We start from the raw sequence: 14,738 nt of genomic DNA, 5'->3' as shown, positions 1-14,738 counted from the left end.
TCTTCTCCTCCAAAGGAATGCAGTTCCTCGCCAGCAACGGAACAAAGCTGGATGGAGAATGACTTTGACAAGTTGACAGAAGTAGGCCTCGGAAGATCAGTAATAACAAACTTCTCCGAGCTAAAAGAGGATGTTTCGAACCCATCGCAAAGAAGATAAAAACCTTGAAAAAAGAGTAGATGAATGGCTAACTAGAATAAGCAGTGTAGAGAAGTCCTTAAATGACCTGATGGAGCTGAAAACCATGGCACGAGAACTACGTGATGCATGCGCAAGCTTCAGTAGCCAATTTGATCAACTGGAAGAAAGGGTATCAGTGATTGAAGATCAAATGAATGAAATGAAGCGAGAAGAGAAGTTTAGAGAAAAAAGAGTAAAAAGAAACGAACAAAGCCTCCAAGAAATATGGGACTATGTGAAAAGACCAAATCTACGTCTGATTGGTGTAACAGCACAAATTTATGACATGAGAAGTCGTTAAGGAAAGAAGCTCTCCAAAGCACAGAAACCCACAAAGCCCACAACTGGGAGTAATGGAGAGAAGCCCACAGTAGGAGTGATGGCCGTGTGGCACAGTGAAAAGATGCAGTGACCACCTGGGAAAAGCCTTGGCAGATTGTAGAGGGAAGTGGAATAAGGTTGCAGCAGGCAGTCAGACTTCCACCTGAAGTATTCAGACCAAGCCCTAATTTCCAGGGCAAGGGGATTAAGGCCACTTAGCCAGTTCATGGCCAAGCTAAGTTTGGTTCACAGATCTTTACGCTCACCAGCCCTCACTCTCATGCCCATTCCACTGCCCATATTGCCTCCCTAGCATGGACTCTGAGGTCAGAAAAGGGGAGCCAGCATTTGAAAGCAGACATTTCTAGTACTAAATAGGACAAATGAACCAAAAGATTGGTGCATGCTGAAGATTTGTCAGTATGTGAAGGCTGCAGACATAGAGAAGGAGCAGTGATATGTGTTATCAAGAAGGCACATTGAAAGACAGCCTTGGGAATAAAAAGAAAAGAAACCCTGAGCCATGAATGCCACAGTTGAGGTTAGTATTTACAGTATCTTCAGGTAAATAGTCCTGAACAGAGCTTCAGAAACAGATTTTGTAATCCCTCTGGTTTTGTTTTTTTCCCTAACCCAAAGCGTGTCTAAGATATGCTCAGACATATCTAAGACTTTATCTGGTATTCTTGCTGAGGACAGATCTCTGAATCATGATGATTGATAAACACAGAAGGCAACCAAGGATGAACATTTGAACTCAATTACACTCTGACATTGGTCAGACACTTCCTCTAGGCTGTTCCAGATACTCAGTGTCCTGAAAAGAAGAATGAGGAGGAATAAGCAGGCCCTGCTGTTGGGGACCTCACAGTATGGCGGTTACCACCTTTCCCTTCTAGCTATTGACTGATTTATTCACTTATCAAGCTTTTACTGAATGCTTGTGAGGAATCTGCATGGATCTTGCCTTAGGGGCAGGTGGTGCACTACGTCAGTGCTGAATAGAGAGAAATTATGTTCTCCTTGTTTGGAAATAACTCCTTTTTACTTCAAATGCTTGGTTATCTGTTGCTGCATAATAAACCACCCCCAAAACTTCTTAAAATAATCTATAATAATCTCTTATTCTGTGGGTTTACAGGGCTCACTGAGCAATTCTCACTTGGAGTCAGATGTCACTGGCTGGAATCATCTAAAGGCTCAGCTGGGCTGGATATTCGAGATGGCTTACATACATGGCTGACAATTGATGCTGGTGGTCAGCTTGGGGTGCGGCTGGGACTGTCAACTTGAGCCCCTACATATGACCTTTCCATGTGACTTAGACTTCTCACAGCATGGCAGCTGATTATCCCCGGAGAAAGCATTCTAAGAGACCCAGGAAGAAGCCTCAAGGCTCCTTTTTACCCAGCCTTGGATGTCCCAGGAAGCCCCCATGTTTCTATTGTCTCGTCAAGTCACTAATGTCAACCCCGATACCAGAGAGGGGAATGAGATTACACCTCATGTTGTAAGGAATGGCATGTGTGTTTTGGGAGGGAAGGCGTTGATGGTCACTATTTTTGGAGAGGAGCTGTCACAATGGCCAAACTCCAGAATATCACACAGAGGAAGGCTGAGAGAAGCCCCTTCCCTTTCGGGGGTAAACATTAAGTGCAAAAATAAGCAAAATGGTTAACTAGAACTTGGCCCAAAGAGAATAGTGACAAGATCAGAGGATGTAAGAAAGAAAGGAAGTCCCTTCTAGACCACAACTTCCATACAATCCGTGTGCAGGCTCATCTGGAGAAAGGTGCAGGTCCTACGTCTGTCAAGCATGGTGTTAGGCCCTGGGAGACAAAATAGAAGGGTCTGTGTGACATGGCATCATAGAGAAAGACTGATACTTTCAAATGCATGTAGTAGATGTAGATGCACTCTGGGCTAAGAAGGGAGGAAACAGTCCACTCTGTTTGAGGTTTGTGTTTGGTATTACCAGGGAGGGGAAAGCTTTCATAAAGGTGATCTTGAGGGAAGTCCTTTGCATTGGGGTTACTTTCCCCACTCCCAAGAGTGGTCATGAGACCACTGGCTTTCCTTGCCATACCCATGGACACTGCTGTGATTCCTGTTGCTTTGGAAATGTCAGAGAGGAATGGCCTGTCAGGCAGTCTAAACTCTTGTGAGTTGACAGCTCCCCCTGCTGATCAAAAGGCTGACTGGAGCTAGGAAACAGGGATTTTGAATAATCCTTAAGTAATTCATTGACACTGGGGTTTACTAGACTACAACTCACATAATTCAGAAGTCCCATGAACACAGAAACCCTTGTGGTGTTCAAATGTTTTCATGAAAAGTAACCATCACCTTCTCCTACCATGGGATTGGCTGCCCAGGGCAGAGGGCAGGGGAAGGGAAGTGAAGTGGTACAGGTAAAAAATTTAGTGGTGGCAAGGAGCACCCCTTTGTGGCCACCATAGCCCAGAGAGACCACCACAACAAGAGTCTGAATCTTCAGCAGAGCCCCTGAGCCCTGGCTACAGCCTTCAGGCTTCTGTATCTCCATCCTAACCCCCTCACACGGATCAGGATATTGAGTATGCAGATGTGGGGCTTTCTTCATGAGCTGTGAGCTCCATGAGGTGAGAGATCACGGACAACCTGAGCAAGACAGTATACCAGGTTCCAATCACATGCTTGGTGTGGAATGGGCATTAGATATGGGTTTGATGTTACTGAGTTAGTCTAAAAGTGCTGTTTTTGTGTGTGTGTGTGTGTGTGCATACTGAACAGAGAGTAGTCCTGTCTAGAGCTGTGGGCCGCAAGGCTCAGGAAGGATTCTGAGAGTTTCTTGCTGGGAAAGCATTATATCAGTCAGTGAGAACAGGTGCTTTTTTCATTTCTCTTTACATAGCCATCTTCTTGAGGTTGCCTAAGAGTACAGGTTCTAAAAGAGAACATAGAAACCAGTAAAATCACAAAATAGCAATTCAAGTTGAGTTTTAAAAATCATACTTTATTCATTCTCTTACAAGTGAAAGAACATTTTTTAACGACTGGGTCTTAAAGCCAGCCCTGAGGTTCTACAAACAGGATTACTCAGACCAACTGTGGAAAAAGTTACATTACTGGTTTTTGTTGTTGTTGTTGTTGTTGTTGTTGTTGTTGTTGTTGTTGTTGTTTTGAGACGGAGTCTCGCTCTGTCGCCCAGGCTGGAGTGCAGTGGCGTGATCTCAGCTCACTGCAAGCTCCGCCTCCCGGGTTCACGCCATTCTCCTGCCTCAGCCTCCCGAGTAGCTGGGACTACAGGCGCCCACCACCTCGCCGGGCTAGGTTTTTTTTGTATTTTTTAGTAGAGACGGGGTTTCACTGTGTTAGCCAGGATGGTCTCGATCTCCTGACCTCGTGATCCGCCCGTCTCGGCCTCCCAAAGTGCTGGGATTACAGGCTTGAGCCACCGCGCCCGGCCCATTACTGGTATTTATTAAGCTGACTTCTTAAAAGTATTTTAGTCTCATCTTCTTGGACTAACATGAATACAAGAGGAATTTCTCAAGGACTCCTGTGGCAAGCTGGCTGAAGAAGACTTATTTTTAGCTGTGTCCTGACAGTGCTGGCACTGCACACTCAAAGGAAAGCCCCAGAGACCCTGAGTTCCAGAGACACAGAGCCTCTAGGAGCTGCAGATTGACCCCTGCTGCAGATTCAGCTGGAGCCCATGGGTTGGTCTAAGCTTCACTCAGACGACACCCCAGACAGGGGTTTCAACCATAAGAGCCAGGCAGAGGTTTGAGGTCCAGGTGATCCTCCTGTGATGGCTCCGATTCCCCCAGTGGTTTCTCATGGATATGCTGGTATCTGGTACAATGAGCACATTTGGAGGGCCTTCCAAATTACCCATTCCCCCAGGAAAGCCAGCAAGTTACTCTTGCTGCTTCTGTGGAAGATCTTCTCAAGGACCATGGGTTGACAAGTTCCTGGACCTATGGCTGTGGCCTGAATCCATGGGGACTAAGTCACACCACATGTGGCTTGGTGTGGCCTCCATAACAGTCCCTCAGGCTAGGGAAAATCACTGCAGAGGCCTCACAGGAGTAGAACATGAATCAAGTCAACTAAAGAGCCTGGGTTAAAGCCCCATAATTTCCACATTAGTTCCATGAACCCTGAGTTCACGGAAGGGCAAGTGTCACAGAGCAAAACCCCAGAGAGCAACCTGGGTGCAGAGCCCTGGCCCCCAGCCAGCCTGGCTGTAGGGTTGCAGTAGGACTGGCAGGAAGGCAGAGGCCAGGCGCTGGGGACCTAGAATCTTGAGGGCGAAAGCCTCTGAGAAAAGCCGGTAGGGAGCCAGGTGAGAACAGGGCCAGTGGTGTCAAAAGGTAAGTGTGTAAAGACACAGTATGTCAAGTAATAACTGTGTGGCTATGTTATCTGAGTGTCTCTGTCTCTGTGTGAGTGTCTCCATTGCAAGCTGGCCTGTTCCCATGCCTGGACCCCAGGAGAGCCCAGCATACAGGCCACACCCATTTCCTGATAGTGCTGGATGCAGGGAGCCCCTAGCCACCCTGCTCCAGTTCTTAACTCTCCTCACCCTCTGCTTCTGAGCATGGTGGGGGCTGTGTCAGCAGATCTGCATCTCACCAGCCTGCCGTATGTCAGCCTTGGCTGGGACATGAGGTGCAGCCACTGCCACCATCTAACAACCAGGCTCTGCTTCATTCCTCCTGTGCTTGCTGAGCTCATCCTCACCCTAACTGCAAGGGATACCTACTCTGGTTCCCTAATCCTGAGGATGCTTGACTGCTGGACCCTCCATCTGTGGCTTGTCATCTGTGCTTGATTGTTCTCACTTGGTTACAGGCTCTCCCTCTCTGCCAGATAAGTACCGCCATGCCCGTGAAATGATGTTGTTGCTGCCCACATACCGGGATCGCCCAAGCAGTGCTATGTATCCAGCAGCCATTCTGGAGAACGGACAGGTAATAGACCCACCACACTGACTGCCCTCTGCTGCAAGTGTGTTAGCCTGTGCTTCCCTCCTTGCATTTGCTGGGCCTTCTGCATTGTCCTACATGCCTCTCTCATTCCACTGTAAGATCCCTCAAAAGGCTGCTGGGCTCCTGGATATGGAGTGCAGTGAACCTGAGGACCAGCAATCCAGAGTGTAGGCGTGAGTAGAATGGTGGCGGGAACCACCACTGGAACCAGCCCTGCTCATGTAGCTATCTGTCCTTCCCGCCAGATTCCTGGACTCCTCATCCCTAAACAGTCTAGCGGAGGTAATTGGTTCTTTGCAGCCTGTCCTGAGAAGGCAGTGGTGGACACATTGGTCTGGAAGATATTCTTCCTTCCTATTTGTGTGGCATCCTCACTGGAGCAAAGTCTGCCTCTTTTACTCATCCATCCAGCTGAAGTCCCTCACTACCTGCTGGGCTGTTCTACATGCCATTTGCACAACTCTCCAAATGCTCTGCCTGGGGACCTTGATCAAGAAGCTATAGGGATTAACTCCCTCCCCTGGGCAGTCTGCCCCCGCCCTTCTATCAGGGTCCATAAAAGTCACCTCTCAGTGACCATTACCTAGCCTCAGAATGCCAGGAGTTTCTTAGTGGCACCTCCCTGTGCCTGATCGGCTCTGCTAGCTAGAGGGATGAGGTTTGCTTGGCAGCTGCCTATCAAAACAGCAAGTCCTGTCTGTGACTCTAGGCTTGATGCTGTCCTTTCCTCTACCTTCGGCGCTAACATGGGCCTGTGCAGGGCCTCTCCAGGAGGCTAAACCTGTCAATGCTCATGGGAAAGTGGGGATCTCTCTGGCCATACAAAAGGATGCAAACAGATGCTCCCAGGTAGCTGTGTTCTGTTTCTTGGGCCCTACATAAGACAGCCTGGGTCCTAGCCAGATACTGGAGGATGATACCGCAAATATTGTGTATAGAAGCAATGAGAACCAGACATCCTGGACAGTTTTTCCTAGGGCTGGCCAGGAGGTCTCAGTATATCTCAAGTGTGAGCTGTACCACTGCTTTGTTTTCCCTGTCTGATCTTGTAATGTCCTGTCTCTTGTGGCCCACAACACTGCCTCCCAAGATATAACTGGTTGTTTTCACTCTCTATAATGTTTATCTCCTTCCTTCAGCCACCGAATTTCCAGCGAGCCCTGTTCCAGCAAGTGGTCGGAGCCTGCAAACCTTGCAGTGATCCCAATCTGTCTGTGGCTGAAAAAGGTATTGTTCCCCAGGTGGCCTTCTTCCCATGTCTGTCCCCATCCTGAGTGTCTGACTCTTGTCCCTGAGTACCAGCTGGCCAGGGCTAAGCCATACTTCAACACTCAGGTCTGTCTGTCTGTCCAGAATTCTGACCAATTCTTGTGCTCACTATTTAACCCATGTCTGGCTTGATGCTAAGGTTTATATCCTGTATCCCTCCTTCCCCAGGGCCTACCCTCAAAGAGGCCCCAGGTACCTCCTGCCCTGAGCCCACCTTTATGGAAACTTGGGCTTGTGTGTGCAAACTGTAGACAACTACTTCCCTGGACTCCTCCCAACCACCTGCAGAATTCAGCAGGCCTTGTGGCCCCTTTGGTCCCTCTCAGCTTGGGCCTTCAGGGATCTTTCCTTGGAGCTTAGAATAGGCCATGGCCAAACGAGCCCCAAGAGGAAGGGGAAAGACATGCTATTTCCCAAAGACAGGCTTCTCCAAGTGAAGCCCAGGGTGCCCCAAAGGAGTCCAGTCCTCCTGTAGCCACTGTGGCCAGCAGCTGCTGTGAATTCATCTTTTATTGCCAGGCCACCAACCATACTGTGAGACTAAGCAATCCTCCTTAGACTTGTGGCTGTTTAGAGAGTGGGCATTTTACCCTGCGTTCTGCTTCTGCAAGCTGATGGAAGAAGCAGACTCAGACCTCAGAGACACAGAGATCTGAATTAATTTTAACAGAGAGTAATACTAAGTGCTGAGCCTTCCTGCCACACAGAACCTGGCCTCATATCCACCCCTCTCCTCACAGGTTCTCTGCCTAGCTGCTCCATCTATTGGAGTTTAGGGCACATTCAGTTCCCACCAATACAACCTGTCATCCCCTATTCCATCAGAACATGTCCCTCCAAAGCTGTCATCATCACGTTATCATCGTACCTGTTCATCAAGTGCTATGTGCTGTCCCCACTGTTATGCTCCGCCTTTGCTCATCATGGAGGACATACCTCTGTGTCCTCTTTAAAGAGACAAAAAACTGATGGGCACTGAAGCTGGGTGCCCCGCCACAAAGGGCCTGGAGACTGGCTGAAGATGCCTTCATAGCTTCATGGTCGTATATCCCGAAAACATGCAGCTTCTTGGACTTCTGCACCTGTGACCCAAAACAGAGTGCCCTTTTCGCCTGGAGGGCTAGAATCCACAGTGGCATTTCTTCAGCTGAGATGCAGAGCAACGTCAGAAGTAGCCAAGAGTCTAGATAGGCTTAGAGCTCAAACAGGTGCTGTTGGCCCGACCAGGACCCTACCCCAACCAGATACATTAGCGCTTCAGGCCTCAGGCCAAGGCCAGACTACATCAAGGAGCTGGACATGCCCACCACTAGGTGTGGAAGGAAAGGAGGGTTGTCTCAGAACAGAGGCTGAGCCCAGAGCAAGCATATCCATACTACAAGGCCAGCATTTAGAGGGCAGCTAATCAGACATTTGCCCAGTGGCAACACACAGGCCGGAGTGTAGCTCCCTAAGTCTCTACCTGGATCCTCCAGGGCAGGAACTGTACATACTTGTCATCATTTTCTTGTCAGTCAGGGTTCTGAGTCCCATGAGGACTACATCTCTCACAGGTATCTCTTTTTGCCAAGCAGTGACTCCCAGATCAGGCGAGCCTGCCTTCAGGACCATGGGCTATGCACTGGCGGCCTCAGGCCAGTGCTGGACAGTTGTTAATGGTGAGGGAGGGAGGCGACAGGATATAGTTGGGATCACCCCTCTTTTCCTACGATAAGTCATTCTATATTAGCCTTCCCTCTAGCCCCAGTGCACATGTGCTACATGACAAAGGTCTGCTGGCCCCACTGCTCACAGACATCAGGCTGCAGGGCAAACTTGATGGTTTCTGGTTTACGTGGAGTCACTCAGGCAGGCACCCTTTTGTAAACCATTACAGCCCTGTCAGCTTTCTTCTCCCATAGCCTTCCTGGCCTAGAGCTCCTTTGAGCCGTTGTGGGTGAACATCTGCACCCCTTAATTCTTCCAGGGCTAGGTGTGCATCTGAGATCCTGGGCTGTCAAAACCCCTTTAGGGAAGCTGCCCAGACCCATTTCCAAGCTTCCTATTCCCTGATACTTCTTTGGTGGCTTTTTATGGAGAAGGTGCTTTTTTTGGCAGAGAGGGGAAGGTGCAGGGAGCCTTAGCACCAAGAAGCTCATGCTGCATCTTGTAGAGAGTGTGGGTGAGTGGCCTGTTCTTGGGATGGCTCAGGCTCTCTGAGGAGGCTATTTGGTGAAAGCCATCTGATGCTCATCAGATGCAGAATTATTTCCTCCTTTCAGGCAACAGCTAAGTGTCTCACCTGCAACTCAATCATTGGCACACCCCTCCTTCCTGCCACCAGCCATCAACCATACCAGGAGACTGGGCAATTCTCCTCAGAACTGAGGCTGTTTAGACAGTGGAGTTTTACCCTATGTTCTGCTGCAAGCCCACACCAGTTCCTGAGCAAGAGGAAGATGATGATGATGGATGGATGTCACAATCTTATCCCTGGACAGCTGAGGGGGCCCAGCCCTTCTGGCCACATCCTTTTCAAAGAACAGACTCTAGCTCCTCCCTTCCAAAGCTTCTCAGCTCCCATTAGGCCCTGAAATTCCCCTCTCTGTGTCTAGACCAGGAAGAACCCAAACCTTAGGCTCAATGTAGCTACCACGGCCTGAGAACAAATCCAGTGACAGCACCTGGATTGTGAGCTGCTTCTCTGCTGCTAATAGCCCAAAGGGGAGAGTGGAGTTGCCTGGCTCCAACAGAGAAAGGACATATTTCTTTTTGCTGGTATTTGTTCTCTAGGAGGAGCTGGCCAAGAGAATTCACATGTCCACTGCTGCTTCTGCAGAGTGGCACCCTCAGACCCCAGGGTCCAGCCATCATTCCTCTCTCCTCCTGAAAAATCTGTCATCCCAACTGTGGCTGAGGGGACAGTATTCTGGCAGTGGACTCCTTCTTTAACACAGAAGGACACTCTTGTGCTTCCCTTTATCCTGGGCCCACTGCACCCTGCATCCATGGCATGTGGGTGCTAGGAACTGGGGTTCTCTAGATGCCAAAGGGCACTCATGGGCTCCACAGCCCTCCCTCCTCCTGTTAGGAAGCAGTGAGTCCAGCTGAATCTGGGCTGCAGTTTCTTCCAACAGGTACCTGTATTTGCTCCCTGCTTTTCCTACTGAGCCTGGGCAGTAGGAGAGCTGACTCTAGACTTTGGCAAAGAGCTCTGTGTCCTGTGTTCTCTCTATATTCTCATTCTCATCTCTACTCTTCTGTCCTGTTTTCTCTTCTCCTCCTGGCAGATCCCAGAGGCCGCAGCTGTTCACTCCTTGCTGCACATTCAGCTATCTCATCCTGAATATTCTTTAGACATAAGCTCACTCTGTTGCCCTCCTCTTAAGCAGCTTCAATCCCTGGGCAGTCTCCCCTGTGGGCCACAGTGCCTTGCTTGGCCAGTGTTTTTAGTTCCAGGTGCTGGCATGCCCCACACGTGTGCTGGATACATGGTGCACACTGGAGAAGCCACAGGCTGTACTTCTCCCAGAGGGTGGCTCAAGAAGTAATCTCCCTTCATGCCATCTGTTTCCACCCTTCAGCTGTGCCAGCAGCCCCCAGCAGCTGGAGTCTGGATAGCGGAGCCCAAGAGGCCCAGCCCTTCCTGTCTGCCCATATGGGGCGCATCCTGGCCCCCCCAGTGCCTCCCCGAAGCCTGCTGCATGGTAAGAAGACCTCCAGCGGGTCCCCCAATAGTCCCTGGTCTCAGACTCTGCTCAAGGGCCACAGCAACAACCATCTAAGCTGAGAAGATTGGCCATTCTCTGGGCCGACTCAGCCAAAGCAAAAACAGCCCCACCACAGGAAGGATCCTGCTGGGCTTTGGGGTCAGTGAGGTTTCTGAGTACAACAGGTTAGCTCAGGAAGGCAATCCCAACTAGAAGGCTGAAGACAATGGAATTGACTGTGCCAGGCACACTTCTCACCAGACTGTTTCATCGCCTAGCAGTGGGCTACAGCTGCCGCTGCCTAAGGCCTGTTCCACAGACTTCTGAAGCACTCAACTTTTCTGACTTCCTGTGTGGAGTGGGTTTCTTCTACCCCAGCAGCCTGTGTTTTGGAGAAGGCCAGTGTAAAGAGAGGTTTATCCATAGCCCTCAATGCTGAGGGGTCCCCAGGGGACTCTTCTCATGCCTGCCCAGTTGGCCCAGCAAGATGGTGCTGGCATGAAGCCTGTGCAGGGCCCCCAGCTGAGGCTCTGGTTCTGTTCCCTTTGCAGGTCATTACTCCCTACACTTTGACGCCTTCCACCACCCTCTGGGTGATACCCCCCCAGCCCTCCCTGCCCGGACCCTGCGCAAGGTAATGTACTGAAGCGGCAGCCCCACCAGGCTGTGAGATGAGTCATCTTGTCTGCTCTAGAACCACCCTTGGGGTCTACAGGAGGAACCGGAGCCCTCCCCTTCACCTCTCTCCCCAGCCTGGCAGAAGCTGGGGGTGGCCAGAGCCACACTTGAGCTGCAGGTGCACACTTGTGTCCTGCAGCAAATGTGATGGGGGCAGGGAGATCAGAGGGTCCTGGAGACAACAACACACAGTACCAAGAGTGTGTGGGCAGTGAGCACTGGGAAACCTGGGGGCTGTCAGCCAGCACCAAGGTATCAACACACCATAGTTCGCTAGCTAAACAAACGTTCCTGTGGTGATCAGAGAGCATTTCAAACTAGAATTCAGTAAAAGCAAGAACTTTATGAAAAACTCAGGAGAGTAAAATTTCCTACCTGTTTGTCTGCAAATTGGAAAAGACTGAGTCTATCACAGATTTTAGCAGCAGAATACATTCCTCTAGTCCATGGCCCACCAGGGTTCTTTCTGTCCCCCTCAACAGGCCTGATGACCCAGCCTTTATGTCAGTATCCCAGAGCCACCGACAGCAGCCTGGGACCTGGGACCAGGGGGCACCAATGCCCAGCAGCCAGGGCAGGGCCATTTTTTGGCCACAGAAATGCAGATGATTCTGGAGTTCCACTGGCTTACTTCAGGGTGGTGGGAGGAGCTGGGAGCTTGTTGCTGAAGAAACAAGAAACATGCTGTTGGTGAGGGTTAAAGTTCATTTATAAGCAGGCTCTTGGTCTTCCCATGGCGGGCAAGTCAGCCTGTCTGGAGAGAGGGATTCTAACATGCCCACCCTTTCCTTCACAGTCTCCTCTCCACCCTATCCCAGCCTCCCCAACAAGCCCCCAGTCAGGTCTGGACGGCAGCAACTCTACGCTGTCCGGCAGTGCCAGCAGCGGTGTGTCCTCCTTGAGTGAGAGTAACTTTGGGCACTCCTCGGAGGTCCCACCTCGCACTGACACCATGGACTCCATGCCAAGCCAGGCCTGGAATGCTGACGAAGATCTTGAGCCACCCTACCTCCCTGTCCACTACAGCCTCTCTGAATCTGCCGTCCTGGACTCCATCAAGGCCCAGCCATGCCGAAGCCACTCAGCCCCAGGGTGCGTCATCCCTCAGGACCCCATGGACCCGCCTGCGCTGCCGCCCAAGCCCTACCACCCCCGCCTGCCAGCCCTGGAGCACGATGAGGGGGTGCTGCTGCGTGAAGAGACTGAGAGGCCTCGAGGCCTGCACCGCAAGGCTTCATTGCCTCCTGGGAGCGCTAAGGAGGAGCAGGCCCGCATGGCTTGGGAGCACGGCCGAGGGGAGCAGTAAGGGGCAATGAGGCGGCTGGGATGCCGCCCTCAGTAAGCAGCTTGCCAACCACTCCAGGTCTGAAAAGCAAGTCCCCCAGCCCGACCGCAGGGAGCCAGAGAGGCTTGGCACTCAGGAGAGAACCACCCCAAGTCTCCATTCTACTGCCGTGAACTCATGTGTTGCCATGTACAGAGGCCACAGCAGCATGAAGGGTTGTGGCTTCCCTTTTTATTTTTTTACATTTCCATTTCTATGGGTTTTCCTTTCTTTCCTTTATGCAGTAGATGCTTTCTTCCTCCTGCAGTTCTGGACCATGTGGAGCTATATGGAGAAATTGCACAGACAGAATCACTTTGCCACACTGCAGGGCCCAGGAGCGGGAGCCCAGGCCCTCCCTCCAGGGTAGAGATGCACAGAATGGAAATTGCACTAAGGACCTCTTCCTTTGCTGTATGGACAGAAGAGTTCATGGTTGCATTCAGGGATTGCAAGGACCATATAGACATGTCACAGGTGGAAAAAGGGCCACAAGCCGTTTTGCACAAATGCCTGTCCACCTGCCCCTCTTCCATCCAGGAGTGTGCTACTGAGGGGCTGGCTGGACCAACCTGCTGGCTCAGGCATGTGACTGGCCTAACTGCATGCCCAGGGAACTGCCAGGGTTCAATGGGCCAGCCGTCTCCTACTCCATCTTGGATTTTTCTCTCCATCACATTATTTCTGACCATTTGCTCTCTTCCATTCTTGAAACACCTCATGCCCCACAGGAGCCCCAGTGGTGACTGGATCTGCAAAGGTTATCTCCCACCCTCTGGGGTTTGAGTGGAGGTATGGAGCCAGAGGGGCTATCTTAGCCACCTTCCTCCTAGGGAGAGCTGGTCCCCTTCCTATGTGGTAGAGACTGGTGTAAGAGTGAGTCTGGGGTGTGGCAGGCGCCAGAAATCCTCGAAGCTTTCAGAAGCGTTCAGAATGCCTACCATCAGCTCCTGAATCAGGGATTTTCAGCACTACCTCTGAGCCATGGGGGTGGCTGCCTAGCCAGGCTTCCAGGCCCTGAGGACATGTGGTCAGGTTCAGCAGGCTCCTGGGTAAAGAGGGTGGGAAGGAGCTTCTCCTTTTGGAAGCAGATAGCCGTGCAGGTAGAATTGTCATCTCCCAAGTGGCCACATACAGCAATCCGCTCCAGGCCATGGGGACCACCACTCAGGGTTTGGGGCTGGCAGGAGGGCAGTTTCTCCAGTCTCCCCAGTCTGTTGGTGTCTTTATAGGAAACTATAAAGCAGAGCAGTGGTGTCTTCAGAGGAAACTCATTCAAGTCAGGGCACTGATTTTCCTCTCAGTTTATTATTTGGGGGGATAGGGTCAGGTGGGTATAGTAGTACTTCACCAGGGTGCTTTTAAGTTACTTTTAAAAAAAAAAAGCCTACAAAATTTATTTTTTCTTTTATTTGCTCAAGTTCATATTAATGATGGTCACAAGGCTGCCTTGTTGGGCAGGCATGTTGCCCCCATTTCCTCTTCTGCCGGCCTGTGTGACCTTCACAGCCAGGCCCTGGGCCCAAGCCCCTCATCCCTTCTCCACTGCCCCTATTTCCAGACAGTAAAGGCCATGGTCAGGGTGTTTTTCACTTGTAAACAAACCCCAGCTTGTTCAACAGAAATGCTCGTAACCTACTGGGAAAGATGGAGGTCTAAATTACCTCCAGGGTTTTTCTGGGGCTTTATCATCAGTGTGGGTCCCTTCTGATACCATCAGGCTCACTCCAGGCAGAGTGGGGCAGAAGGCTGCTAAGGATGTGGGCCCTCAAAGGGCTGGCCTGCTTCTCAGCCTACATTTATTTGCAAGCTTCACTCTCTGGACCATCTGGTGTTCACAGGTGTTAGAGGGTCAGGGCTAGCTTCAGATTTGATTCAAAGGTAGGAGAGCTTAGATTTTAAGGCACTTCTGAACGTCAATCCCTGGACAAGGCAGCCATCACATAAGAACAGCTACCTTCTCCACTTCGTGGCACAAGAGGTAAGGAGAGGAGTATGGGTTCATTTGGCTTCGCATTATGCAAGTTGAAACCGTTTGTTTCCCCTCTCCATTTTCCCTAACTGAATGAAAAGGACACATTCTGAAATCCCTTTTGTTGGAGAATTATTCAGTCTGAGGGGAAATGGGAGGCCAGAGATGAGAACCCTTTGAGAAGATTGTAAAATACTGATTTTCATTCTTTCAAGCTTACTTGTAAATACCTATTTGAATGCTGTGTATTTGTACAGGAATTTGAGCAAAAAATGTATAGAGTGTGATGTCCAATTGGTATTCAGCACTATAAATGTGTTTTTAACCTC

At 50.5% G+C, this 14,738-nt stretch overlaps 1 protein-coding gene across 1 annotated transcript in view; it reads left to right on the top strand.

The window, feature by feature from the left end:
- DOCK3 (dedicator of cytokinesis 3) overlaps positions 1 to 14,738 on the top strand; it is a 404,390-nt gene extending 389,652 nt beyond the window's left edge. The window contains exons 46-50 of the mRNA XM_017890007.1: positions 5,341 to 5,459; positions 6,617 to 6,704; positions 10,310 to 10,432; positions 10,987 to 11,069; positions 11,910 to 14,738. Of these exons, the coding sequence (XP_017745496.1) occupies positions 5,341 to 5,459; positions 6,617 to 6,704; positions 10,310 to 10,432; positions 10,987 to 11,069; positions 11,910 to 12,419 (923 nt within the window). The 3' untranslated portion in view covers positions 12,420 to 14,738. The remainder of the gene's footprint in view (positions 1 to 5,340; positions 5,460 to 6,616; positions 6,705 to 10,309; positions 10,433 to 10,986; positions 11,070 to 11,909) is intronic.

The sequence above is a fragment of the Rhinopithecus bieti genome, unplaced genomic scaffold, assembly GCF_001698545.2.
Source record: "Rhinopithecus bieti isolate Rb0 unplaced genomic scaffold, ASM169854v2 scaffold_43, whole genome shotgun sequence".
NCBI lineage: Eukaryota > Metazoa > Chordata > Mammalia > Primates > Cercopithecidae > Rhinopithecus > Rhinopithecus bieti.
This window is presented reverse-complemented; position numbering and strand designations above follow the sequence as displayed.